The following is a 25,458-nucleotide window of genomic DNA, read 5'->3' on the forward strand; positions in this document are numbered from 1 at the left end:
AGCCGTGCCGCTCGCGGTGCCTCGGGGCCCCGGCTGGGGGCGGCGGTTCGGGCCGAAGTATGTACGTGCCGTGGAGCAGTGTTTAGGCACGTCTCTCGTGCCTGGATCTCTCGTGGACATGCCCACCGTTTTTATCTGGTCACATATGAGGCCGGCGGCACTCCAGAGGCCGGCGGCATTCAAACCTGTCAGAACCAAGCCACGTCCGTACGGCCTGCTGTTCCTAGGACTTTGCGCGCAGCGTGCCCGCCCATTTACATCCTTTAATAAATACGTTTCGATTATAACCATGGTTCCCCAAGAGAAAGGAGAAAGAGGATGGCGTCATAAGCCAAAAAGAATTAATTGTTGGGCTGGTTGCCGTTCCCGCGAGTATGCGCCACTCTTCGGCGAACGTCTTTAATACCAACCTGGATCGTTGCGCACGTGCCACCGGATATGCGCGCACTTCACGGCGGCACCGCCAGAGGGCGAAGTGTGTCGAGAAGGAAGCGCGAGGGGGGAGCCCGGCCACAGCACACGCCTCATGCGTGACCTGTTTCAGCTTTCCGCATACTTGAATACTCATCGCGTGGATTTTCTGAAATTCAAAAAAAAAAAAAAAAATTCCTCTAGTGTTAGGGCATCATCACGCACATGCCGACACGCTCGATTTCGCGTGCAAATCGAGTCGGGACTTTGCGCGCGCTTGATCGGTTTTAGGAGACAATTGACCTCGCCGTTAGCTGGATACGTTTGACGCTGACGGCGTAACATTAAGAGCAAATTAACGAATCTTAATTAGGCTGCTAGACGATTCGTCGGAAATTTTCTTGTCCACACCTGCTGCAAGACTTGGCCTGCAACAACGGCCATTCAATCGCGGACCCTCTGCTTTTAATAATTGTATAGTTCGACAGCTTTTGCTCAGACAGCGCATTCAGGTTTCATGCCAAGCCTTATTTTACGTTGTGTTCCGCAGCAAAGCTTTTCTTGAGGGCTCACAATTCCATCATAATAAGGTTGCAAAAAAAAAAAAAACTGAAGTCCCCTTTGGAAAGATCTTTCGTCTTAATTTTCTTCAAGCTCTTGACAATGAAGTCTTCTTTCATTGCCTGTAAAACTGCATTTGGTCGCCTTTTTGCTATAAGTAGTTGCTTTGCTACTATCTGTCCCCATAGCCAAACGCCCTTAAGCAAACTCATTTACATTTCTTCTTGGTCTTCAATCCACCATAAATTTAAAGTAAAAATTTCACATAGACTGGGGCAACTACTGCCAGAGGAGGAAATTTAACTTACTCAACCAAGATCTGAAGGCCTGGTCAAATTCCTTAGCAACTGCTAGCTTTCAGAATAAACTGAACTTCACGAAGCGATTTCTTTATTTTGAAAACAGAAAAGCTTCACAAGTTGCAAGACATCGAAGGGATGCTTCGAGTGACACCACACTTTGGTCATTTATTTACTCAATGCTCCAGGTGAGAGAACTGCAATGCTTAAACAAGAACACAAATATCAGTGGATCACACTGACAGATGTAGAAAATAAATGTCACAATGATGAAACACATCCACGTGACAGCAAAAAAAGTTTGTACGCAGCTGCACAATTCGACACTGACAACCATTAAAAAAACATTTAGACCGGGTGAAAAACAAAATGATTATTGCTTCATGGAAGGACAAGCTGCCCAAAACAACCGCTGATGATTGGAGGTCACACTGATATGCATACTGAAAGTTCCACATGAAAGATTGCGAGGGGGTACCCAAAAGACAACTGTTCTTTCGTGTTCAAGGAACATGCCGCTTAAGAGCACTGCCTTAGCCTTGCACATTAGGTGCACCTTGAAACAGACTTCTAACCCCTTCACTCACTGTGTTCCACAATTCTAGACATGATTTTTGAACGTCAGCATTATGTGCTCATAAAGAAAACAAAACAGGAAAAAAAAAGAACAAAAACAGAAAAGTCTACTAAAATCTATAGTAATCAGCTTAGACACTTTCGTGGGATGTGTTCTGTGAAACTGCTATCGCACACATATTGTACTAAAAACAGCTCACGAAGATAGACATCTCTGTCGTTTCTAGAAATGCCAGCAGAAGAATTCTTGCTTTTAGCACTAATGTGAAACGGAACACCACTATAATGTAAGGATTACTTTAACTTGATTCCATTCCTCTTATATCATCCAGCATTCATGACTGGCAGCTGCAAAGCACTACTTGCACCACTGATGAAGTGCAAGAAGCCGTAGTGTTGCAACCAAATTGTTACAGTGTCCCAGCTAAAGTCTCCCAAACAGCTGGGTATACTGCAAGCACACAGTATATGTAAAACAATTAGCTCTATAATTGTGCTTGACATGCTCTGCTGGTGGGGTTGTAGTGAAGTGTTTGCCTGAGCAAGTAACGAAAATCTTCAAAAAATTAAGTCTTTTTATTTGCTCAGCTGATGGCTGTATTTAACCATACTAAATCTGCAAGATATATGCAGAACTTTTCTGCATACCTAGACGACTGTTAAAGGGACAAAGGCACTATAATATGCTCTCCGTAAAAGCTGGTATGAATGATTCCACGATAGTACAGATGAAAATGATGGTGTTTGTGGAAGTGAGTGCCTTTTCCAGTAGCAAATGCACCCCTCTGTCTGGATATGCAATAACTTTTTTTTAAGAACAGATTGAACCTCAAGCAGTTCTTTGCTTTCACTTGCCTAAATATACGATGCTTTTTCAGTAGACATGCAGCCTAATGTTCCCACCTTTATTTCCCCATTTCAAAGGTAGGTAATGCTTCATTTGAAAACAGACCACGGCCTAGTTTGGCAATGGTTGGCAGGAATAATAAAAGCATTAATGTTTCTTGAACAAATCAAATGGCATTGTTGAACTGTTTTGCTAGTTTCACATCAAAGTACCTATTACAGATGTCCCGTGAACAAATATTGGGCTACCTGTCACAGTTGCTTAGTGGCTATGGTGTTAGGCTGCTAAGTACGAGGTCGCGGGATCGAATCCCAGCCACGGGGGCCGTATTTTGATGGGGGCGAAATGCGGGAACACCTGTGTACTTACACTTGTGTACACCAGGTAGTCTAAATTTCCAGAGTCCCTCACTATGGCATGCCTCATAATCAGAAAGTGGTTTTGGCACATAAAAACACACAATTAACTTTTTTTTTTAAATCTTGGGCTATCTCCAACTGAAGCCAGGGCACCTTTTGTAGTGAACAAACGCGAGCATGGGATGTCAGCTAAAACATGCAGTACAAAGCATTGGCTGCATTGGCTACCAACTATACAAGTACTGCCTGCAGTCAGCACAATAAACCAACAGTTTGGTAGTCAGCGCCATGTCCCATCTTTAAGCTGTCGTCGTGCTGCGTTTGCACGATTTCTTTTTCCACTAAGCTAAGTCGCTAACTAGCTCACATGTGCACTCCCGCTGCAGTGTTTGAGCTTGCCCCAGATGAGAGAAAGATTGTTTGCATGTTCTCTCACAGAATCAAACACCCAACTCGGAACCTAAAACAATATGGAAGCATGCATGCCGACGCAGAAAGGAAATAATCTGGTATTTCCTAAGGGCTTGTTCAGTGAATTACAGAGCATGCATGTGTCAAGGAGAGTACTCCAGCAACTTCTAGGTACCCCCTCCTATCAAGGACTTTGGTACTCACTGGTGAGGGCCCCCGACTTTTATCTGTGAAAGTGCAGAAGGCTCTGCAGAGATCACCGGTGCAGAAAAATGTCAGCCAGGACTAAGTTGGCTGCAACAAGAGCAACACAAGCTGCAAGATTGCGCAAGAGGTTACTTACAGCTCCAAAGTTTTGCTGCTTTAAGTTAAGTAAGTTTAGGTTAGTGCCATTCTCAATAGGAACCAGAAAGCATGAATGACAGATTGTGTTCTGTAAACGAAAACGCAGTCACATATAAGATTTGTTCAAAGTCAATGGTAATGTTTGTAAACATTGTGGCATAATGATACTATCTTCGCAGGATAAAACAAAATTAAAGAATACATGTTTGTGCAACACTACTGTCACTTTCATAAATCGTTAAAGCTTGTTGACCACAAGTAAGCAAGGCTGATCTTTCCACTCACAGCGCACACAGTTATTGATTCAAAACTCGAAATTCACTCGTGTATTGAGTTTTACCCTCAGGCAAAAAATGTCACGCAGTATAAATCTAAATGTCGAAAACATGAAAAAGTGAATTCATAATCCTCTTGTTCCCTCTGTTGCTTGCTTTCACAATGATATGAAATTTTTTAGCATTGCATTATGAGTTATGCATTTATCAAAACATGCATATGAAGCTTCGTTAAAAATCTACTACGGGATTGTTATGTACTGCATCCGTCATTCACATGTTATCACTTCTAAGAGGCGGAAAAAGATCGCAATCTTGCAAAGTACGTAAAAAAGAGTGCCACGAAGGGTCACTGTAGGGTTATCAGTATGTTAAATGCAGCGGCCCTTAAAGCACATGCAAGAAGTTTCGCACTAATTCGCAAACCCAGTCATGCAACAGTGTTATTCGCTTGACCGACATTACGAGCGCATGCACCAGCAATTTGTGAAGACTATCCGAGAAAAGAGATTAATTATGTGCGTTGGAAAGGGAGTTAAAAGCGTCGGGCGTGTCTAGGCGTGGCGCAAAGTGTCGGTGATGATGGGCACCCGAAGAACCTTGCGAAGAAAGTCCTTCTCGGCCGGGTGATTGGGCGTCCACGCGAGGAGGTGCATACCCTGGTCGCGCCACGACCGAACGTACTCGGCGCTCAGCACGTTCTTGCAGATGAGAACGGCCGAGGCTCCGGTCAGGTACGACAGCAGGCCGCCATGAAGGGCCCGGTCCAGCAGCCAGTCGCCGACACGCGCCAGGAGGTGCTTGGTGTACGACTTGAAGCGCGGACGCAGGTTCTCGATGTCGTCGTACGCCACGAACCCCTGTCGCCAAGTGAGCGCCGTCACGATGCCCGGGTTCTGGCGCCGGAGCGCGTAGATGAACTGCGGGTAGAAGGAGGCGACGAGCGCCCGTCGATAGAGCTCGGGCCGCCTGCGAAACAGCTCATCGACGAGGGTGACGGCTCGGTGATCGTACTCCTTCACGTCCAGGATGAGCCGTAGGCCGAGGCGGAGGCACTCTTCGACGCCTTCTTCGAGCGTCGGCACGCGTTCGTCCACGAAGCGCTCGGCGAAAGGGTGCTTGGCGGCCGCGTCGAGTCGGCGCAGGGCTTCGAAGGTTATGGCAGCGAGCGGTCCCTCGCCGTTCGTGGTGCGCTCGAGGGTCTCGTCGTGGAACAGAACGGCGACGCTGTCATGCGTGAAGGAGAGGTCGAACTCGATTCCCGAGGCGTTGTTGCGCTTCGCCTCCCGGATGGCTGCCAGGGTGTTCTCGGGCGCGTCGTGACCGCCGCCGCGGTGCGCGAACACCAGCGGCAGCGGGGCGTCGCCAGCACCGCGTTGATCTCCGAGAATCACCTCGGCGGCGAGCGCGTCGTCGACGCGCGGTAGAGCTGCTCGGTGGATGGCGTAGCAAGCGAGGGCCACGAAAAGCGCGGCGATGTAGAGCGAGGCCATGAGATGCTGCTGAAAGACACAGGCGAAGAAGAGCGCGCCGAACGCGCGGGCCACGGTGCCGACGACGTTCAGCGGCGGACACCCGACGCAGCCGGCTTCGCGCATCTCGCCCTGCCTTTCCGGTTAGCCTCACGTGCACGTCATTGCCGCCGCCGCCTTCGGAAACAGCTGAGCCACGCTGATCTTGCGACGGCAGCAGCCCTCACATGACACGGGTTGACGACCGCCCAACGCCAGCACACCGACGCTCCTTTGCCACTGATCGCGTCAAGCCTGTTTCACATGATGCGATTTTCGTCGCACCGGAAGTGCGATTTCCGTCGTTGGCGATGAAAATCGCAGTCGCAGTGCCGACCCCCCGATTTTCGGCTGCGACCAACCGGTTGGTCGCACAGTCGCACCGATCGCTGCGATTTTCCGTCGAAATTGCGCGGAGAGCTGTCAACGGAGCTATTTCGCCGGTTTGTTTTGGAAAATGGCTTCTGGCACGACAAGTGCAATGCGCGGAGACGTGGATTGTCGAATTCGGTACGTACGCGAAGGGAGAATAAAAAACTTGTACCGCATATTCGATTCTCCCATTTATGTACATTTGTCGACACGGTACGCAGCAAATAAAGTGCATTTTCACGTTTGCTTCGTACGCCTTTGTGAGTTGTCAGTGCTAGGACGTGTTCGATCCCCAGCAGACGACGAGGTCGTCACAATTTTCTTTTGTTGAGTAGCATGCAAAAATCGCGCTTACGGAGCAGCTTGAATTATTTCAACCTCGGCAAGGGCAAATGACAAGACAGCAAAGTACCCGAAGTTTCAACGTTGCGCTGAACGCGGTACCGTTCAGTTGCATTTTCTTGTCGGTTTTCAAGCATGAATTTCCCGATGCATCTTGAAAGCTTATCTTGCCTCTTATTAAATTTGACAGAGCAAAAGTGTAAGCTGTCGTAATGAATTTGCTACGATAGCATTAAATCCGTGGCTTGAATAAAATATTACATGCGCGTTAAGTTGCACCTCTTCACTGGAGAATTTTTTTTTCCTTGCACAGAAACCAATAAACATTGACTATGTTGCGGACTTTGTATCCTTACTGCATCTGTATGAACACTTGCTCTGCAAGTAATTAACTGTACAGCTAGTAGATTAAGTAAATTGCTTGCTATAGTGGCACAGTGACAACGTACCCTCCTGCACAATCATGTAGAACTCGTGCAACAATGCGAAAACCAGGCAAACGGCCTGTTCTTGTGGGGATAAAACAGTATAAAACGACACGCTGAAGAAAAGTAAATCAAAACTGTGCAGTGAAGTCAGCCAGTAGAAGCAGTTCTTGCACGTTCACAGCTGATCAAGTGTGCAGAAACATTCATGCCTTACATGTTTCTAGTAAGTTTCTAATAAGTTTGTGATCACATATATTGGTGTGTAAACCCATGTAACGATATCCGCTACGATTACTATCTTTATAAGTAATGAACTACCATGCTACTTGCAAGAACATATATCACCCGAGAATTTTAGAACAAATTTCTGCATTTCAACTATACACAACATGTAGTTTATTCAATAAAAGACCACAAACTGGGCTTGTTTGCAGTGACAAACTTATTCCAAACTTTACTTACATACAGGCAAGAAAAAAAATTATAGACAGACATATCGTTCTTCAATTTGTTCACCTGCCACTGTGGCTATAGCATTCTGCTGCTAACACAAGGCGAGGGGTTGATTTGCCAGCCATGGAAGTCGTATTTTGATGGGAGTCGTAGGTGAAAAAAAAAAGCTCTTGCACTTAGATTTAGTTCATCACCTTTCACTGAAACATAGGGGGGCATGCTTATGCACCAATAGAAAGCAAAGGGCAGAATTGTAAAACAACCATCTTTCGTGATAATTCGAGTGTGTAAATATTCATTGGATCAATATGTATTGTTCAACAGAACTGCACAAATAAGCATGATCAGGTATAGCAAGTAGGAAGCTGGTTCTACAGATGTATAAATGTCAAGGCATGAATGCTCATGCTACGTCGCACACATAGCACAAAGAAAACCTTTTTCAAGAGTTGTCCCTTCTGGCAGATATGAGTGGGCCATAAGCAGCAGAAACTTTATTGCAGGACATTGTGTAATACCGCTTATGAAGGAATGAAGAGAGTGAAGAGGCTTTTAACAGCAGTAACTCATGCTACTCTAATAAGAAGAACGATGAGCAAAAACATTTCTGGTAGAGCACTTAAACAGTAAATTTCTGAAAGACAGAAAATTCCAGGTGAGAGTTTGAGGTACATTTGGCCGACACACACCAACAACGCGGGCATACTACAAGAAACACTACAGCCTATGGTGTATTACAGTCTGTGGGAAAGCTATCTTATACAGAAATCAAGAATGATGCAACAAGCCCTCAACAACACTGCAGACTTTCTTGGCCAGTCTGGCCTCTCGCTTTCTGATAAGTCAGCTCATATCGACGGCGAAAAAAAAAAAAGGCTAGAATCAAGAACTGCCCAGATTACACATTGTGATCCACATAGCTGGACAAATATGCCTGTAAGTCAACATCTACAAATCCTCAGCTAGTGTATGCCCATGACGGCAGAGCCAGCACGTGGGTGAAACAATTATGCAATGCCTGGACGCAACTTCCACACCTGGTGAAAAGAATAATCTCGAAATAATGGGGGTGGACGAGTGGATACTATGGAAAATCACAGATGCTGTGCTTGTGTCCAAGGTATAGTACGGTATGAATTACCAGCAGCACACAAAAAAGACAACTGATCGAATACAGGCATCAGGTAGTAATAATAGGTCTTTCCAACTTTACCATGCTTGAAGACCTCTATGAGAAAGAGCTAACGAACAAGCACCTAGACAGAGTAGAGTTGCAGCCTGCAGCAAAATTCTTTGTCTCAAGAGCTCAGAACCTCGTCCCAACATACTATGCCAACTAGCATATGAGATGCAAAGATGACTACCCCTCCCTTCAGAAACACAACCTCGGGAGTACCTGAACTTGAAACACAACAGGCCCATATCGTGAAATATGGGGGCAAAAAATTAGGCCAGGAGACTATATGCAACTGCCAAACACACAGAGGAGGTTGCTAATCATGAAGATGCAAGCAAACATAAGGCACATATAGTACACTGATCTGGCAATAGCAGTGTAACAGTAGTATGACACTACATAAAACTAAACCCCATATAAGTGAGTACCACTCCAGGTCATCCTACACCTATAAAAACTGAAATGAAAGCATTCAAAGCAGCACTTGTAGTGCAGATTACACCCTGTACAACACCCTGCATGGATTCACCAGAAACTGTCTGGGCCTGCACATCATACAAGATTGTCAGGAAAATCAGGAAATTGACACGCGACTTGCAAGCACATGGCCAGAAATTAAATTACAGGATACATAGCCATGCAGATATTCCAGGACACAAGCGGGCTTATAAGCCCGACATAATAACTGAAAACTAGATGAGTTTGTGTGTATTCATTATTAACTAAAGCGCAACAGATTTCCCCAGAAAAAGAAATACATCTTTGAAGGATAGATAAAGATTGGTGCTTGATGCAGCCAAACAAATAAAAATGCTACAGAAAGAAAATAGAGAAAAATTCCAAGTGCAGGAAAAAATCATTACAATTGCCAATCCTGCATGCCAGCACCTTTCAAGAAACACTGTTGTTATTCCAATAGACAGACTGACAGCTTGCTGATGCAAGCACATTCTTCCAGTTCCATGCCATTTGGAAAAAAAGGAGTTTCCTGGAAGGTAGCCACATGCACGCTTGGTGATCACAATGTTCTTTTTTCCCTGGACTTGTATATCTATATGTATTTTCTCCCTTTCCTGCTTTTATGTTTGGTTTCATCAAGCACTAGTCTTTATCAGGTTTTATTGCTGTACTACTTTGTGGTAACCTTTATAGATCACTGCATTTTCACAATAAACCTTTTAATTAGAAGTTAACGTACCCTGTTCTTACTGCTTCACACTGTACAGTCTTGCTACATTGGCCAAATAAAAGATTTTATAAGGTATCATGAGGGCTATTAAAGTGACTTGTTGCAGTCTAAAAAAAATATGAATAGCCTGGCTGCAAATGGCACCAGAGAACACATAGGACGAACAAGAAAACCGAGATGATCTATCAACCAAAAGTTTAATGTACACACCGAGTAAATGCTCGCTGACAAGCAATAGACTGAACATACACGAAAAGGAGAAGCAAAAATTCATGTGCGTTTCCTGACAGGAAATGCATCCATTTCTAATGGAGGCCGTGCTGACAAGATTAACCCAGCATTTTTAGATCTACAGCTTCCGTAATTTCTCTAGGCAGCCGATCTGCACAGAATGCTAGCTTCTTCCTCTACAATGCACGCTCAGATGTGGAGAGTGCATTGTAAAGGAAGAAGCTAGCATTCTGTGGAGATCGGCTGCCCAGAGAAATCATGGAAGCTGTAGATGCAAAGACACTGGGAGAATCTTGCGTCAGCATGGCCGCTGGTACACTTTCAGAGATGGATGCGTTTCCTGTTGGGATCAGTATGGACACACATCAGATCTTGCTTCTGCTTTTTGTGTAAATTCGATTTATTGCTTGTCAACCAGCATTTACTCGGCATGTTCAATAAACTTTCATTTGTTTATATACCTCATGATTGTCTTGGTCTCTAGCAGAAAGGTGTTCATTCTTTTTACAGTGAAGCTGTATATGCCTAGGCGAAACACTCGTGGTCCGATCCCAAAAACCCTACTGTAGGGGTATGAGCCATTGTTTAAGGGGGTGTGAGCCATTGCATTCGCCTTGCATGATGGACAGAGAAATTTCATGTTGGGTAGACATAGAAATGCTTATGCATTTCAAACATACATTTATCTGCGTATTATTGCAGGGAAGGGACACAGAGGGGGATGCGGTTAAGACAAGATCATGATGTCATTATTATCTCGCAGCAAAGGTGTGGTGGGCCATTGGCTAGACCGATAGTGACGTCGTTTCTCTCTAGCAGCAGAGCGCACGTGCAGCAGTCTCCGACTTCCCAATAGGTTCGAAAATGTGTCCCTGTATTTAATTAAATGAAATGTGCAGCCCCGGTGTGTCACTTGGTAACTACAGTGCATAACTGAGTCATAAACATTATGATTAACGCATTACAAAATGCAAGTGCGTAACATAATTCAGAAAGGCTTTGATGGGCCCGCTGGATTAACACAATGAACCACTCATTGCACTTTCCATGATGGTGATCTTGCAAAGTGCAATGTGTGGCATTCCAAATAAACAATGTGATAAACCCAAGCCAAACATGTGCATAACCTCATTAAGAAACACAGACATAACCAATAATATAGAAAGACCTGAATAAACCATTGGAATTAACCCAGTGATAAACACCGGGGCCGCACATTTCAGCTTCGCTGGTTTACCGTCTGTACAGGGTGCATGGGCAGTAACTTTTTCTGTTATTGATTGTTAAGTATTGTATAATGTTGTGCCAGTAAAACACTTTGGGCTAGTTGGTGCAATGTATTGGTACTGCTCTTACTGCTGTTTTTTGTCTTAATGTTGTGCCCTTCTTCCTTTTGTAACAACTTTTTTATTCCCCCTTGTATAATACTCCAACCTTGCAGCCTGCGAGGTATATAAATAAGTACATAAGCACGTCATTCATTCATCTGCATACACCTCACACCATTCCTTGCTCAACAAACGTCACTGTGTTGATGTCTCGCAGCGTGCATGTACATTAACTGCCGTTTGCATTTCGGTATGGTTTGTGAACAGTGTAATGCATAAAGATTACATGACATTAAGCTTGTGACCTATGCGGTGCATAAGCAAACCTTGCAAAAGATGACATGTTGGATGTTGAAAATAAGACAAATTGTATATATTGCAGTTACTTTAACAGCATTTAATTGACCACTTGACAAAAACTTCACTTCGCATAGATTCCAACACGTACACTGCATCTGCAGTTTTTTTTTTTGCTTATTAATGTGGTCGTTACTGCATGGCCACATTGCAGATTTGAAAACAAAGTTAAATAAATTTGTTTGTTGCAATATAACAATATGTGTAGATCACTGCGATTGTAACACCAGAACTTGATACAAACATGCACACTATAGGATGCCGACAAATGCTCAGGACAAACTCTAGAATGTTTGCATCCTGATACTTATGAAAGTGAACAGTTTCATTCCATGGCTGTCAATGAGAGGGAGAGGAAAACCTAATTGTGTTCGTGGAACAAAAACGCATTGATAAGCTTAGAGATATAGTAATTGCTTAACACTCTCGAAATGAATAATTATAGCTTGCTATCGACATTGAATCAGCCTTTCGACAGCAAGAAAAGGAATCCGTTTTTCCAGCTCTGAACATTGAATTGCAGGAAGTGCAAGCAGGCATAAAATTCTGCCACTATAATCTGTTTAGGAATATTAAATTGGAATAAACATTGAGACTTGCATTTGTACTTTCTCTGGCTGAGCAACCTAGTTTGAAATGACTCCCATAAGCATGTCGTAACAATGTTGATCTAATACATGTTAAATGCATGACTAGCTTAAGAAATCTGGATGATTGCTATAAATTACTGCGAAGGAACTATAATGTTTTATAACATTAATAATATAATAATAATATTTATTTCCACAAGACAGGCTAACCGTGAGCGGCGTGCGAGGCTGAGCAGAAAGCCGAAAAATTCTACGGCAAGTGCGCCTACCGTCGGCCTAGGATCCTACATGAGAATAGCGCGTATTGATATGGTCTTCTTGTTAGAAGTTCCGAGTATACTACCAGCGCGAGACACAAAGTGGACGAGAAGCGTGTCTTTTATAATGCTGTGTTACAACGTACAGGTTTCTACAAAAGTGACGGTAACTGCTCGAAACATTTGATGCGTCGGCTTTTGCGCCTTTAGAAATGTTTAGAGAGGGCTCCCATATATATATTCGCAGCGCAAGCACGGCGATGGATGAACCAGGCTAGCGCTAAGGTTGAATTTCACAACACAATTTTCATCCCACGTCCAGTAATCACACAGATCATTTGAGGCTTCGTTCAGGGGCACACGCGGGCTTTCGGGTTGGTGCTTCTTGTTGCTTTTGGCGCAAGAATATGGCTAGGATCAGGCACCACATAAGCGCAATTACGGGCAATATACACGCATCATTTCTCCAGGAGCTGACGCCGAGCACGGGTAGCGCGAGGATCTTGTTGGGCTGACACGAGAACTTCGTGGCAGCCGAATTCCGAATACTGCATAAGCGGTGAGGGTAGCTATATGAACTTGTCGATAGGTCATCTTGTAGATTGTTGTAGCGCAGGCAGAACGAAACGGTCATAGAAGGTAGATAAGACAACACACAGCGCTGAACCACCTGCGAACAGCTGTTTACGTGCGCGATGTCGCACTGAACTACAGAAACCGCCGTCGCGCATTCCAAGACAAATCTTAACTAACGTTTTTAAATTAGTAAACGTACATATTATTTGCTTCTTATCAAGAGAAGTCAATAATATTATAGTGTCAACGTTTTATTCACTACAATAAAAAAATTATGCAGCGTGTGCCACGAAACCTGGCAGTCAGCAACCCTGGGCGTCGCACCAGTCGCATTGTTAAAATCGCAATCATGTGAAATGAGCCCTGTAAAAATCGCATTGCGACGCGTGCGACAGCACCGATTTTCGTCGTTGCAGTCGCAGCATGTGAAACAGCCTTCAGGCCGGATGACATCACCTTGCATGAGCGGCGGACAATGCTACATAGCTTACACAGCGCATAGTGCGTTAGCGAGTTCGCTGCAAAATGCTGAAATAAAAACGAAACTCTATGCAAAAAAAGGTAAACAGCAGCTTCAGCACCATCGTATGAATACACAAATAAACAATGCCTTTCCAAACAAATGTTCTAAGTGCAACTAACGCCTCAAATTCTAGAGTCGGTTATTTTTGTACTTGTACAAAAATATGAAATTTCTTGTTTGGGATGCTTATAAGTGAGAGCACCGCATTATGTCTTCTGGCGCTGTAAGCACTTGTGTAAATGTTCATTAATTTATTGTTACTTACTAATCACCGTACTTTAAAGTTTGTTCTTCGCTTCTTCAATGGTAAACAACAGAAAAAATGTTACCTTTTGTTGCTTTTATTACTTTTACAGCACAATCCACCTGACCACACGGGTGACGGCAGCACAGGCGCAAAAGCCGTTGCAAGTTTGAGCAGAACCTCGGCTTGACTTCCGGTTTGGCACGAAACTTGAAAATCTGGAGGGGACGCACGCCCGTTGTGCTGCTTGTGTACTGCCAGAGTGACTTCAGGGGCGGATTTTTCGGGCCGGTTATTAAACGCAGTTCGCAGAGCCGCAACCCACGTTTGAACACGAAGATGTCCGTCCCGGACACCGCCGATTCCGAAAGGCAGCTGGCTGCCAACGAACTGCGGCGCATGGGCCTTCGAGTTCCTTGCCTCAAGTCGACGCCGTCTACGGGCAAACAGGTAGGCCGTTATTGGAACCCAGCTTGCTGGAGTGCAAGCTCCACGAGCTGAAAGGAGCTCTTCGTTATATCCTTGAATGTCCGCACTGGTAAGCGAAATGGCCTCGTCGCCGGCGTTATTTAAATTTTGCACAAGTAAAGCGAGCGGAGTGTGCTGTGCTAGAACAACACGGAAAGCTCGCAAAACGAGGTGCACTTTATCGGTCGGCGTTCTAGTCGCTCCGGTTTTAATTTCCGTATCCGAAAGTTGCAGTGCTGGGCCAGCTTCAATCAAACATTCCTTCAGCTTTTTTAAGTTCAGCATCAAAAATGTGTATACAATAATTGGACCGATAGCCAACAGGTCCAAAACAAACTGCATCTAGAGGGAAGTCACATAAACGAACCTAGCGAAATTGAAGAAGTAAAAGAAATGTGAGATGCATAGAGTGACCCATTCATTCCCTATACATTTACCGTTTGATCATGAGCATCGAAGTGACATAAGAAAATACTACTGCATCTAAGCGTTTTGGCAGGTCACTCGAGAATGTTTTGATGGTTTAGGTCAAATAATTTGAAAGATACTTTTAAGTTTCGAGCCCCTAATTATTCAGCATAGTCAATTGGTTTCGTTAGACCGGGCTGTTTCTTTTCCGTACGGTTTTCGACAGCACTCGACGGTGATTATCTATAAAGATATCCATATAATCTTTGGACAAACATACAGTGCCCTTTGACTCGCGTTCTGTCCATGAGAAAGTCGTCTGGTCGGAAGAAAGCATGCTGAATGAAAAGGAACGCAGTCCAAAAAAATTGGTTAAGAACTTTTATACCCGCCGTGGTTGCTCGGTGGCTTTGGCGTGGCACTGCTAAGCACGAGGTCGCGGGATCGAATCCTGGCCGCATTTCGACGTAGGCGAAATGCAAAAAACGACCCTGTACCGTGCATTGGGTGCTCGTTAAAGAACCCCAGGTGGTCCAAAGTATTTCGCAGTCCCCCACCACGGCGTGCCTCATAATCGTATCGTGGTTTCGGGACGTAAAACCCCGGAATTCAATTTGTCGGATTGGAAAACCCCATAATTTCAAAGTCACATTGGAAACTGAGAACCCTGATTTCTGATGTATGCAATAGAAAAATAAAGCATCGCTTTCAATAGGTAGTCATAACCATTAGTTTTGTCTAAGCATATGCTCATTGAGAGAGTGACAAGCCTTCAGGCTTGTCAGTTTGCGAGAGCAACACAGCTCAATTTCTTCTGAGCCTTTATAGAGTGCAGATTGCTTGCAAAACGGACAGCTGTTTGTGTGTTGCATCATGGGTCGGAATGCAATGCTCTGTTCAGTGATACTCAGTGCAGTTCCGCCTGTGATGCTCAGTGCAGAGCAAGCCATAGTAACACCGTTTCAAACCACCGTACCTACACGCTTTGGGTGGCTTTTTCATCTTTCCCTAGCTCTCAAATCCAACTTCAAAAAAGCAGACCATTATCGGACCTGAAAATGTGCAAGTTGCCACAACAAGCGCTCTGAAGGAAATCCCAGTTCAAAACTATTGCAGGAACTACAATGTATGCATAACTTCTGGCAGCAGCCGCACTATGCTGAAGGATGCTATTTTGAATAAAATTTTGTGCATGGAAAAATACCTTTGAAGTTAATTTTCTAAAATTAGTTTCCTTATATGCACGCCATAAAATTGCTGTGGTAGCTCGGAGTCGGCCTAAGTGTAAAGGCATTATTTTTTGGGATGCATGCAGAATTCTCTAAATTTCTGTATACTTCTGTAAGCTTTTAATGGAGCTCACTGTTGCTTCAGGGACTAGAATAGCCAGGGCATGGGGGGGGGGGGGGGGTCGGGGAGGGCTTGTGTACAATTTTGGACTGATTTTTTTATAGTGCAACTGAATGAATAACACAGGCCTTTTAACAACCTTGTTGGGCTCCACTGCTAATGTTTCACTGCCTTACCTCATTTGCATTTTGAACATTTGGTTCAGTCAATAATTTGATGCATTCAGTCTTGCATTACTTATTGTTGAGATTCTCATGGCAGTCATTGTGCTGATCCTTGAGTTCTACGATTAATTGCTGGATTTCAGCATACTTGTAAATGGCATTAATTGCAACATTTTGTTGTACTTTCTTTTCATTATATTTTCTGCTCTATATAAGCAAATTAACGTGCAGCTGCTCATCTAAAAAATTTTGCTTTCAGCTTCCCAAATATTCAGTTCAATCGCTTAGTGGCTCATACTAAATGGTGTTCGTTGTGGTATGCTTAGTTATGCAGTATATGAATAACACTAATAACTTGATGTGTTATAGTTAGCTGTTTTGCCAGAACTTCATTTGGCACAGCAAAGTTTCCAAACCTTTGTTGCGAAAGGCTCTTTTATTTGTTCATACCTGGCACAAGCACCCAAAACACATTTTTTGTGCATTGATCGCCATAGTGTATAGAAGAATAGATGCATGTTCTCACTTTCTGCTGCTGGTTGGACTGCTCACAATCGCATTTGCTTTGCTACAACGAATACTGCGTTAGGATGTGCACCTTTTATTCACTGTGACAAAGCATGACTGGCTAAATTTGAAACAGATTTTGTTTTATTCATGAAAGTATTATGTCACTGTTCATTATTTTCTTTGGACAGCACCTTTTGATGTTCTGTAGCAAACTGTAAAGCAATTGTCGTTTTCACATCCCGTAATTCTGCTGCTCACACTGTTAACTTTAAATTTACCCAATAATAGACAGCATAGTTTATTGTCCGGTTGCAAATTGAATAATTGCAGTGCCACTTAGTGTCTTTCGCTGTGTTTCGGGTGTGTTTATGATTGAGCATGCTTTGTACCTCTCGAACGCTTTGTGCAGGCAACGTCTAATGGATGGCCGCTGTTTGGTTTGGACATCTTGGAACAGCCGCAGCAGTCTTCGCACCTGGTGGCTGGGTTAACGGTGCCCTGGTGTGTCGCTTTTGTCTCAATGTGGTGCTTTTTGGGCCATAACACCGCTAACTCCAGTGCCATTGCTGCTTGAAATTCAAACGACGCAGCGCTAGCACTGAAGTTGCCAGTGTCACAGCCATTGGTAGCTTCAGAATTGAGGAAAGCTCCAGTTGTTTTCGGAATCGCGGTGAAATTTAAAGTAAGCAAAGGCTGGTGATGCAAATTGTGGCTGCAATTTTGCATAAAGGCTGCCTAAATGTGAGAATGTGGTTGCATCAGACATCTTTATTTCATAATGTTGAACCTTTACTGCCGAAAGAAATGTGAAATGAAATTTTGAGGCATACTGTATCAACGTTGTGTTGCCCTTTTTGTAGCTTTGAATGCCCCTTGTTTCATTGTTTTTGTTTTTTCTCTCGGCTTTTGTGGTGACGCTGTGCCTACAGTGTTCTCCTGCCGGGCGCTAGGTTGCCGATTCGATTCCCAGCTGCGACGACCAGATTCAGATAAAGGCAGAATGCAAAAAGCGCTCCCATTTTTATTAGCTGCATGCCGAAGAACGCAGTCAAAGTCAACCCATTGCCTGCCACTGCAGGTGTGCCTTTATAGCTTCCAGTGCAACTAGTATGAGAAACCAAAGCTTATTGGTTTTTTTTTCCGTGGCAGGTTCTTGGACGAGAGCCTCCGAGTGCTCCTTTCGCATGCGTCGACTGAAGGCATCCTGCGCAAGTCGGGCTCCCTTGCAAGGCAGCGGCTGCTCAGGGTTAGTTGCATCTACACTTGCTGGCATATGGAACAGCCTATGACTGCTGTCACATTTACTACATAGTATGTGGTATCAGGTGTCTCATTTATTGTTATTTTGTTGGGTTCCTGCTGGAAACTGCAGTGTTACGTCAGTTCAGCTTAGTGATTGCTTAAATGCGCGTCTTGGCAAGGGGAGCACATCATGGGCAGTAGATGGGCATTCGTATTCTTTTCAGCGCCACGTATTTTACTGTATATTATGATCTTAACTATAATGTTAATTAGTTCGTTTGTGTGTTTATGCCATGCCTATGGACTGGGCTTCCACTGCTGCGTGCTTGTTGGAGAAAACAGTGGTCACATGGCATGACTTAAAGGGCCCCTCACCAAGCCACATCGAAAATTTCAGTTATATGCTGGAAGTTGTTACGTGCACTCTAGGGAGCATTCTGCCTCAAGAATTTTTCAAATCGCTTCATTAATAGCCAAGACAGAACTATTTCAGTGTCGTGAACCCGTGATTTCGGGAGGCGAGGGCCATTGCCAAGGGAGACACTCTCTCCACTTGCCCCATCTAACCTCCACAAGCGAAATCCCTTCCCTGCATTTTCCCATACTGGAGCTCGAGGATCGGGCGACGCATATGTCAAGGACCCCGCCTTCCCCCTTTTTTTTTCCTCGCTGTTTCGCTGCGTGGCACACTTCTGCTGACGGTGTTGCGTGTGAGCTGTTGCATTTGCTTCGTTTCGTGCAGCGCACGATTATGCATGCTGTGCACGAGAACACCTGCCTAGCGCTAAAAGTCTGTACGTCATGAGCTCTGAGGCAGACGCAAGCGCATTGCAAAGCAAGATAACGGGCTGGAACACGATGGAAAATGGCATACTCTCATTGTCTGTGCGTGCGACTGCAGAATGTGTGAACAAGCAGACAAAACGGAAGACCATCTCTCTTGCTGCAGTGGGAAGTAAAACAAGAACATGCAGACATTCGGCTTGTGTGTTTTATTATTTCTCTAAACTTTAATTCATCTATTGAAGCAGCAGACTGCACAAATTACAGATGTTGCCTTGAATAATTCTAGAAGTCACGTGTCATTACGAGCAACGTCGCAGAAGTATGATGTACATAGGCACACAATATATGTTGACTCTCCGGCTGGGAGCACAGCGCCCACGAGGAGAAGGGCAAACGGCATTCGGTTTGAAATTTCAGCTCTTTCTGCGGGGCATAGCGATGTAATACTTAGAAAACACGATCATTAGCGCATATTGTATATGTGGCACTTGCAGCTCAACATGGCCAGACCTGGTGAAGGGCCCTTTAAGGGACAAGCAATTTTAGTATGAAAAAAAAATGGCGTGCAAGGTATGCCTTTGCTTGCACTGAGAGCCTTTTCCTTCGTTTATGAAATTTAGTTAAGGAGCATACTAATACAATTTATTTTTTCTGCAGCACTCGGTTTCGGAGTTCACATTCCGTTCCGTTTAATGTGAAGATGTTGGCCTTGGCATTTAGCATACTGTGGGATGCTTACAATATTGACACGTGTACTTATCTTTATCGGGCGACCACGTTTTGCCGCTGAACAACTGTAATCGCACAGCGACGGACGCGCCTGCATGTATCCAACGTTTCTGGAAAGTTATCGATGCTTCTACCCGGCTGTCTGTTGTCGCCGAACTTTGTGTTATCTGATTTCATCGCGTAACGCGAATGGTGTAGAACTTTGTGGAAGGCACGCGGATCCGAACGATTAGTCTGGAACATTCGACGACTGCTCTATAAAAGCTGACGCGCTTGACCCGCAGATCAGATTTTCGACGATCGCCGAGCGTGTTCGCCGCTATCGTTGTGCTATAAGTGTAGCCTGTTTTGTGGGCACAGGTTCGCCCAATAAAAGTTTGTTTTGTCGTTCACAGTATTGCTACTGTGTTATTCAACGTCACCACCACATGACATCTGGTGGAGGTGCGGGGTAAGTCTGGTCATGAATGGTAATTCTTGCCATGCAGATTCCAGTCGGCGTAATCAGGTGTCCTCCAGCGGTCAGAATTTGAGGGCCTTCTCATGCAGTCTTAACCTTCTTCAACTGGGCGGCGATGTGTCCACTCATGACGGAGTAATCAGCCCCTGTGTCCACTAAGGCGGTAACTGCGTGGCCGTCGAGAAGCACGTCGAGATCGGTGGTTCTTTGTCTGGCGTTGCAGTTAGGTCTTGGCGTCGGATCACGGCTGTGTCGTGTTGAACTAAAGCTAGAACGTCAAGTCGTCTTTCGTCGGTGTAGTCTTGGCTTCCTGACTTCGTCGGGACGGCGGCGTGTCGTCATTAGGTCGTCGAGATGGTTTCTTCGTCGTCTTCGTCGGCGGCGGAGGATCTTCGTCAGTTCGACGAACAGCAACCGCACCTCCATCGGTTGCTGCTTTTAGTTTTCCGGATACGGGCTCGCTGACCGGCCCTGGGCTGGGCCAGTGTATGGTCGGCGCTGCGGCGACAGGTAGTGGCCTGGTGATGGCGAACGCGACGGTCGTCGAGAGCTCCACTGAGTAGCGGCGAGGTAGTCAGCGATATCGCGAGGGCGTTCACCTCGCTGCGGGCGCGGAGCATTGACGGCGAAACCTCGCAGTCCCATCTCCCGGTATGGGCATCGGCGATACACATGGCCGGCTTCTCCGCAGTGATAGCAGAGCGGACGGTGGTCGGGGGCTCGCCAAATGTCCGTCTTCTTTGCGTAGGTGCGCTGGGCGACGGGTGGGCGTGCTGGCGGCGGTGGCGGCGGACGACGGAATTGCGTCGTTGCAGGGCCCTGGCGTGGTCGCGGAGGGGGACCTTGATGGCGTGCGACGGCGGCGTAGGTCATTGCTTCTGGCTGGGGCTGCGGTAATTGAGGTTGCACCTCAGGAACCCCAACCGATCGCTGAACCTCATCTTTCACGATGTCAGCGATCGAAGCTACTTGAGGCTGCGACGAAGGCAGGACCTTGCGCAGTTCTTCACGCACAATGGCCCTGATGGTGTCTTGAAGGTCGTCCGAACCCAGTCCTTGGATGGCATACTGCGGCGTGTGCCCCTGGCGGTTATATTGCCGGGTGCGCATCTCCAGAGTTTTCTCGATCATCGATGCCTCTACAGAAAACTCAGCCACAGTCTTCGGTGGGTTACGAATAAGTCCGGCGAAAAGGTCTTGCTTGACGCCGCGCATCAGGAAGCGAACTTTTTTCTCCGACATTTCCGGGTCGGCGTGCCGGAAAAGACGGGCCATCTCCTCCGTGAAGATCGCGATCGTCTCGTTTGGCAGCTGCACTCTGGTTTCTAGTAGAGCTTGGGCTCGCTCTTTTCGCACGACGCTTGTAAACGTGTGCAAGAAGCCGCTTCGGAACAGGTCCCACGTCGTTAAGGTGGCTTCCCGATTCTCGAACCACGTCCTGGCGGCGTCTTCCAATGCGAAATAGACATGCCGCAGCTTGTCGTCGCTGTCCCAACTGTTAAACTTAGTGACCCTCTCATACGTCTCCAGCCAGCTTTCCGGGTCCTCAAATGTGGAACCGCGGAACGTCAGTGGCTCCCTGGGCTGCTGCAGAACTATTGGGGCTGCTCCGGCTGCCATTGGGGCTGTCTTCTTGGTCGTCTCTGGACGAACTTCTCTGACGCTCTTCTTGGTCGTCTCTGGTAGAATTCCGTGTTCTGGGGGCAGCTGCTGTAGCCGGCGGCTTGCTCGATGTTCCGGGACGGCGCTGGTGTTGTCTTTGCGGTCCGGGCTTGAATTACGGCTTGTCGGGGGCGTCCGGTACATGAACGTAAAGCACCTCCACCAGATGTCACGTGGTGGTGACGTTGAATAACACAGTAGCAATACTGTGAACGACAAAACAAGCTTTTATTGGGCGAACCTGTGCCCACAAAACAGGCTACACTTATAGCACAACGATAGCGGCGAACACGCTCGGCGATCGTCGAAATCTGGGCATTTAAGCGCGGGTTGTCGTCGTTCATGCCACAAAACAACCTGCTCGTGAAGAACTTCTCACCAGTCCGCGCCAGCTACCTTCTTGTTGTACCGTCAGCGCTGCGTCCAGAAATACTGCACGCCCTACATGACAATCCAACCGCTGGGCACCTCGGATTCTCCCGGACGCTGTCGAGAATACAGGAAAGGTATTACTGGCCGCGTCTGACCGCCGACGTCGCCCGTTACGTCAAGACATGCCGAGACTGTCAACGACGCAAGACACCACCGACAAGGCCAGCAGGATTACTACAGCCGATCGAACCTCCTCGCCGACCATTCCAGCAGATTGGGATGGATTTGTTGGGGCCGCTTCCGATATCAACATCCGGGAATAAGTGGATCGTCGTGGCGACGGACTATCTCACCCGCTTTGCTGAAACTAAAGCTCTACCAAAAGGCAGCGCAGCCGAAGTGGCGAAATTTTTCGTCGAGAACATCCTGCTGCGACATGTTGCCCCAGAAGTCCTCATCACCGACAGAGGAATGGCTTTTACAGCAGAGCTCATCCAAGCCATTCTGCAGTACAGCCAGACAAGCCACAGGAGGACAACTGCCTACCATCCGCAGACGAATGGTCTCACGGGAACGCCTGAACAAGACCCTTGCCGACATGCTAGCAATGTACGTCGACGTCGAACACAAGACGTGGGACGCGGTCCTGCCGTACGTAACCTTTGCGTACAACACGGCGGTGCGAGAAACAACACAGATCACGCCGCTTAAGCTGGTTTACGGCAGGAACCCGACGACGCTTGACGCCATGCTGCCGCACGTAACTGACGAAGAGAATGTTGACGTCGCTAGCTATCTCCAGCGCGCCGAAGAAGCCCGACAGCTCGCCCGCCTGCGAATCAAGAGCCAGCAGAGGACCGACAGCCGACACTACAACCTCCGACGACGCTTCGTCGAGTACCAGCCCGGTGACCGTGTTTGGGTCTGGACCCCCATACGCCGACGCGGACTCAGTGAGAAACTACTCCGACACTATTTCGGACCCTACAAGGTCATCCGACGTATAGGCGCTCATGACTATGAGGTCGTGCCAGACGGCATTTCGCATTCACAGCGGTGCCGCGCACGATCTGAAGTGGTCCACGTGGTGCGCCTTAAACCCTTTTACGGACGCTGACGAACTTCGTCATTTTTGTTCTTTTCTTTGCTACGAGTGCTTTATTTTATTAACTTCGTTTGTTTGCAGCATCGGGTCGATGCTTTTTAAGAGGGGGGTATTGACACGTGTACTTATCTTTATCGGGCGACCACGTTTCGCCGCTTAACAACTGTAATCGCACAGCGACGGACGCGCCTGCATGTATCCGACGTTTCTGGAAAGTTATCGATGCTTCTACCCGGCTGTCTGTTGTCGCCGAACTTTGTGTTATCTGATTTCATCGCGTAACGCGAATGGTATAGAACTTTGTGGAAGGCACGCGGATCCGAACGATTAGTCTGGAACATTTGACGACTGCTCTATAAAAGTCGACGCGCTTGACCCGCAGATCAGATTTTCGACGATCGCCGAGCGTGTTCGCCGCTATCGTTGTGCTCTAAGTGTAGCACAGGTTCGCCCAATAAAAGTTTGTTTTGTTGTTCACAGTATTGCTACTGTGTTATTCAACGTCACCACCACGTGACAATATATATACGGTATTCTTTTAGGGTAACCATGGTTTCCGTAAGCAGGGAAGCTGCAAAATGACGCATCAGCTTAGTTTGTTTATGTTCTGCGTCAGAGCATTTGGGAAGTGCAGCAACTGTCTTAAAGTAAAAGGCAAGGACACAGTGAAAAATGAGTCCTACTGCTGACAAGAAACGTATTAGGTAGCTCCGTAAGTTTATTTATGCTCTGCCGTCCATGCTTGAGTCGCATCTATAGCAACAAATGTTAAAGGGATTCTCAAGAAAACCAATAAATCAGCCTAGACTGATGCTCTCCTTTCAGAACTCAATACTAGTTGTTCTTTTTAGGGTAATAAATCTATTACTAAACGAGGAAATGAAGTTTAAAGACCAATTGTACCAAATTTCGCTCCACCCCTGCGTTGCTTTGTCTGCGATGTCATGGATTTCAGTGTGTTTTCTAGTTTTTTACCTATTATGCTGCAGTAAATGTTCTTGAAACTTGTCCAGTTCAGTCTCCAGCTCTTTTAGGGTGCAGTGTAGTCCATCATTGCTGATAGAACATACTACAGTCGAACCCGACTATATTGAACCCGTTTACATCGAATTATTCTATATATCGAACAATTTCTGGTCACGGTATAGTTACAATGAGTATATATAGCAAAAATTACGCTTACATCGAACAAATATTGCAGTGACTCCCGATATATCGAACGTCAAGCGGCGAAAAAGTGCCCCCAGAGGTTGGCTTTCCCTCGCGGTAGCGGGGACACCCGGCGGCGCGGCTCCATCCAACCGCTCTCCCTACCGCGACCGCGCTATCTCGGGCTGTTCGGGCGAGCCGTCGACACTCCCCGTGTCGCGCATAGTGGAGTCTATTAGGCCACCATCCTCCCTCTTTTTCTATCATCTTTCACTTGCCACCCCTCTCCCCTGACGACGCTTCGCCGTGCTCCCACACGGGTTGCAGAATCAAGCGTCCTTCCTTTCTTTAGATCACTATCTAGCGACACTCCCCAGCAAAAGATGATCCTGGCCCGCCTACAGCGCTTGCTCAGACAGCCAATCAGAAGCTCTTGTGCTCTCTTCGTGCAAGATGGCGAAAGTGCGAGTTGTCTGGCTGCTTCTCTGGTTTATCGTGTTTGCGCCTTGTGGGCCTTCTCCCGCAGTGTTGCCGTGATGAAGCGGCAGAATTCGCCTTTCGTCGTGAAGCTCGAAATCATACATCGCGTCGAACGCGATGAGAAGTTGGATGTCCCCGCAGCGTGCAAGATTCCGAGGAGCACTCTCGGCACGATTAGGGCTAAAGTGGCCAGACTCGCAACCCGGTGCCCATGGCGCCCGACGCATATGCACGGCCGTGTACGAGGGGTTCTTCATACGTGCTGGTTTACGGGTGCTCGGTGAGGACTGTAAATTCTGATGAATGCGACGAAGCCGTTGCCGGTGTTGCCGAAGTTTGGAGCTAGCTGACAAAATTTCCGGGACATTCGAATCAACGGTGGACGAGTTTGTGAGTGCAGATGATGGTGTCGCGACCACGGTAGAGCCCGGAAACGAAGACTACATCGCCGACATCGTACCGAGCACAAATGACAGTAGGCACATTGAGGAAAGCAACTACGGTCCTTTGCCCATATCCTCCGAAGTGATTGGTGCACTCGCATTAGTCCGGCGCTTCTGCGCGAATGCGGAAGGTTGCGGCCTCAGCTGCTCCGACTCCTTAGACAACGTGGGGAAGTGCGTGCGTCGCAGGCAGCGAAATTGCCCAAGCAGTTTCGTTAATAAAGTGATTTTATAAATTGTATGTGCTTTTATGACATCCAATTATTTAGCAGGCTTATATCGAATTATGCTCTATATCGAACTGATAGGCGTTTTTTTGCGAGTTCGATATAGCCGGGTTTGACTGTAGGCCCAAGCAGACACCATAGAGTTTCTTGCAATGTTACCAAGAGGGGAAGTGCCGCACCGCTGTTGCATGCATGGGAATGCCGGTATCTGGCGGCTTCTTTGGATCGCTATCGTTCTCGC

The 25,458-nt window shown here is 46.5% G+C and overlaps 2 protein-coding genes across 5 annotated transcripts in view; one reads left to right on the forward strand and one right to left on the reverse strand.

Moving 5' to 3' along the window:
• Positions 1 to 1,345: 1,345 nt before the first annotated feature.
• On the reverse strand, positions 1,346 to 5,847 carry LOC126543991 (glycerophosphodiester phosphodiesterase 1-like). Its single transcript, XM_050191172.2, has one exon. It carries the CDS (start codon positions 5,680 to 5,682, stop codon positions 4,639 to 4,641), a length of 1,044 nt encoding a protein of 347 aa, XP_050047129.1. The 5' UTR covers positions 5,683 to 5,847; the 3' UTR covers positions 1,346 to 4,638.
• A 7,981-nt stretch (positions 5,848 to 13,828) lies between these two features.
• The window catches only part of LOC126543989 (uncharacterized), a 63,550-nt gene continuing 51,920 nt past the window's right edge, over positions 13,829 to 25,458 (forward strand). The window contains exons 1-3 of one of the 4 annotated variants that reach the window (XM_055062440.2): positions 13,829 to 14,112; positions 16,972 to 17,063; positions 17,712 to 17,808. In XM_055062440.2, coding sequence (XP_054918415.1) covers positions 14,002 to 14,112; positions 16,972 to 17,063; positions 17,712 to 17,808 — 300 coding nt within the window. In that variant the 5' untranslated portion in view covers positions 13,829 to 14,001. The remainder of the gene's footprint in view (positions 14,113 to 16,971; positions 17,064 to 17,711; positions 17,809 to 25,458) is intronic. The other 3 variants (XM_055062439.2, XM_050191166.3, XM_050191165.3) reach the window with 3 other exon arrangements.

The sequence above is a fragment of the Dermacentor andersoni genome, chromosome 10 (assembly GCF_023375885.2).
Source record: "Dermacentor andersoni chromosome 10, qqDerAnde1_hic_scaffold, whole genome shotgun sequence".
NCBI classification, from domain to species: Eukaryota; Metazoa; Arthropoda; class Arachnida; order Ixodida; family Ixodidae; genus Dermacentor; species Dermacentor andersoni.

Bases quoted from the DNA above. Each gene is read 5' to 3' on its own strand.
- LOC126543991 (XM_050191172.2), bottom strand. From the start codon at position 5,682: ATGCGCGAAGCCGGCTGCGTCGGGTGTCCGCCGCTGAACGTCGTCGGC.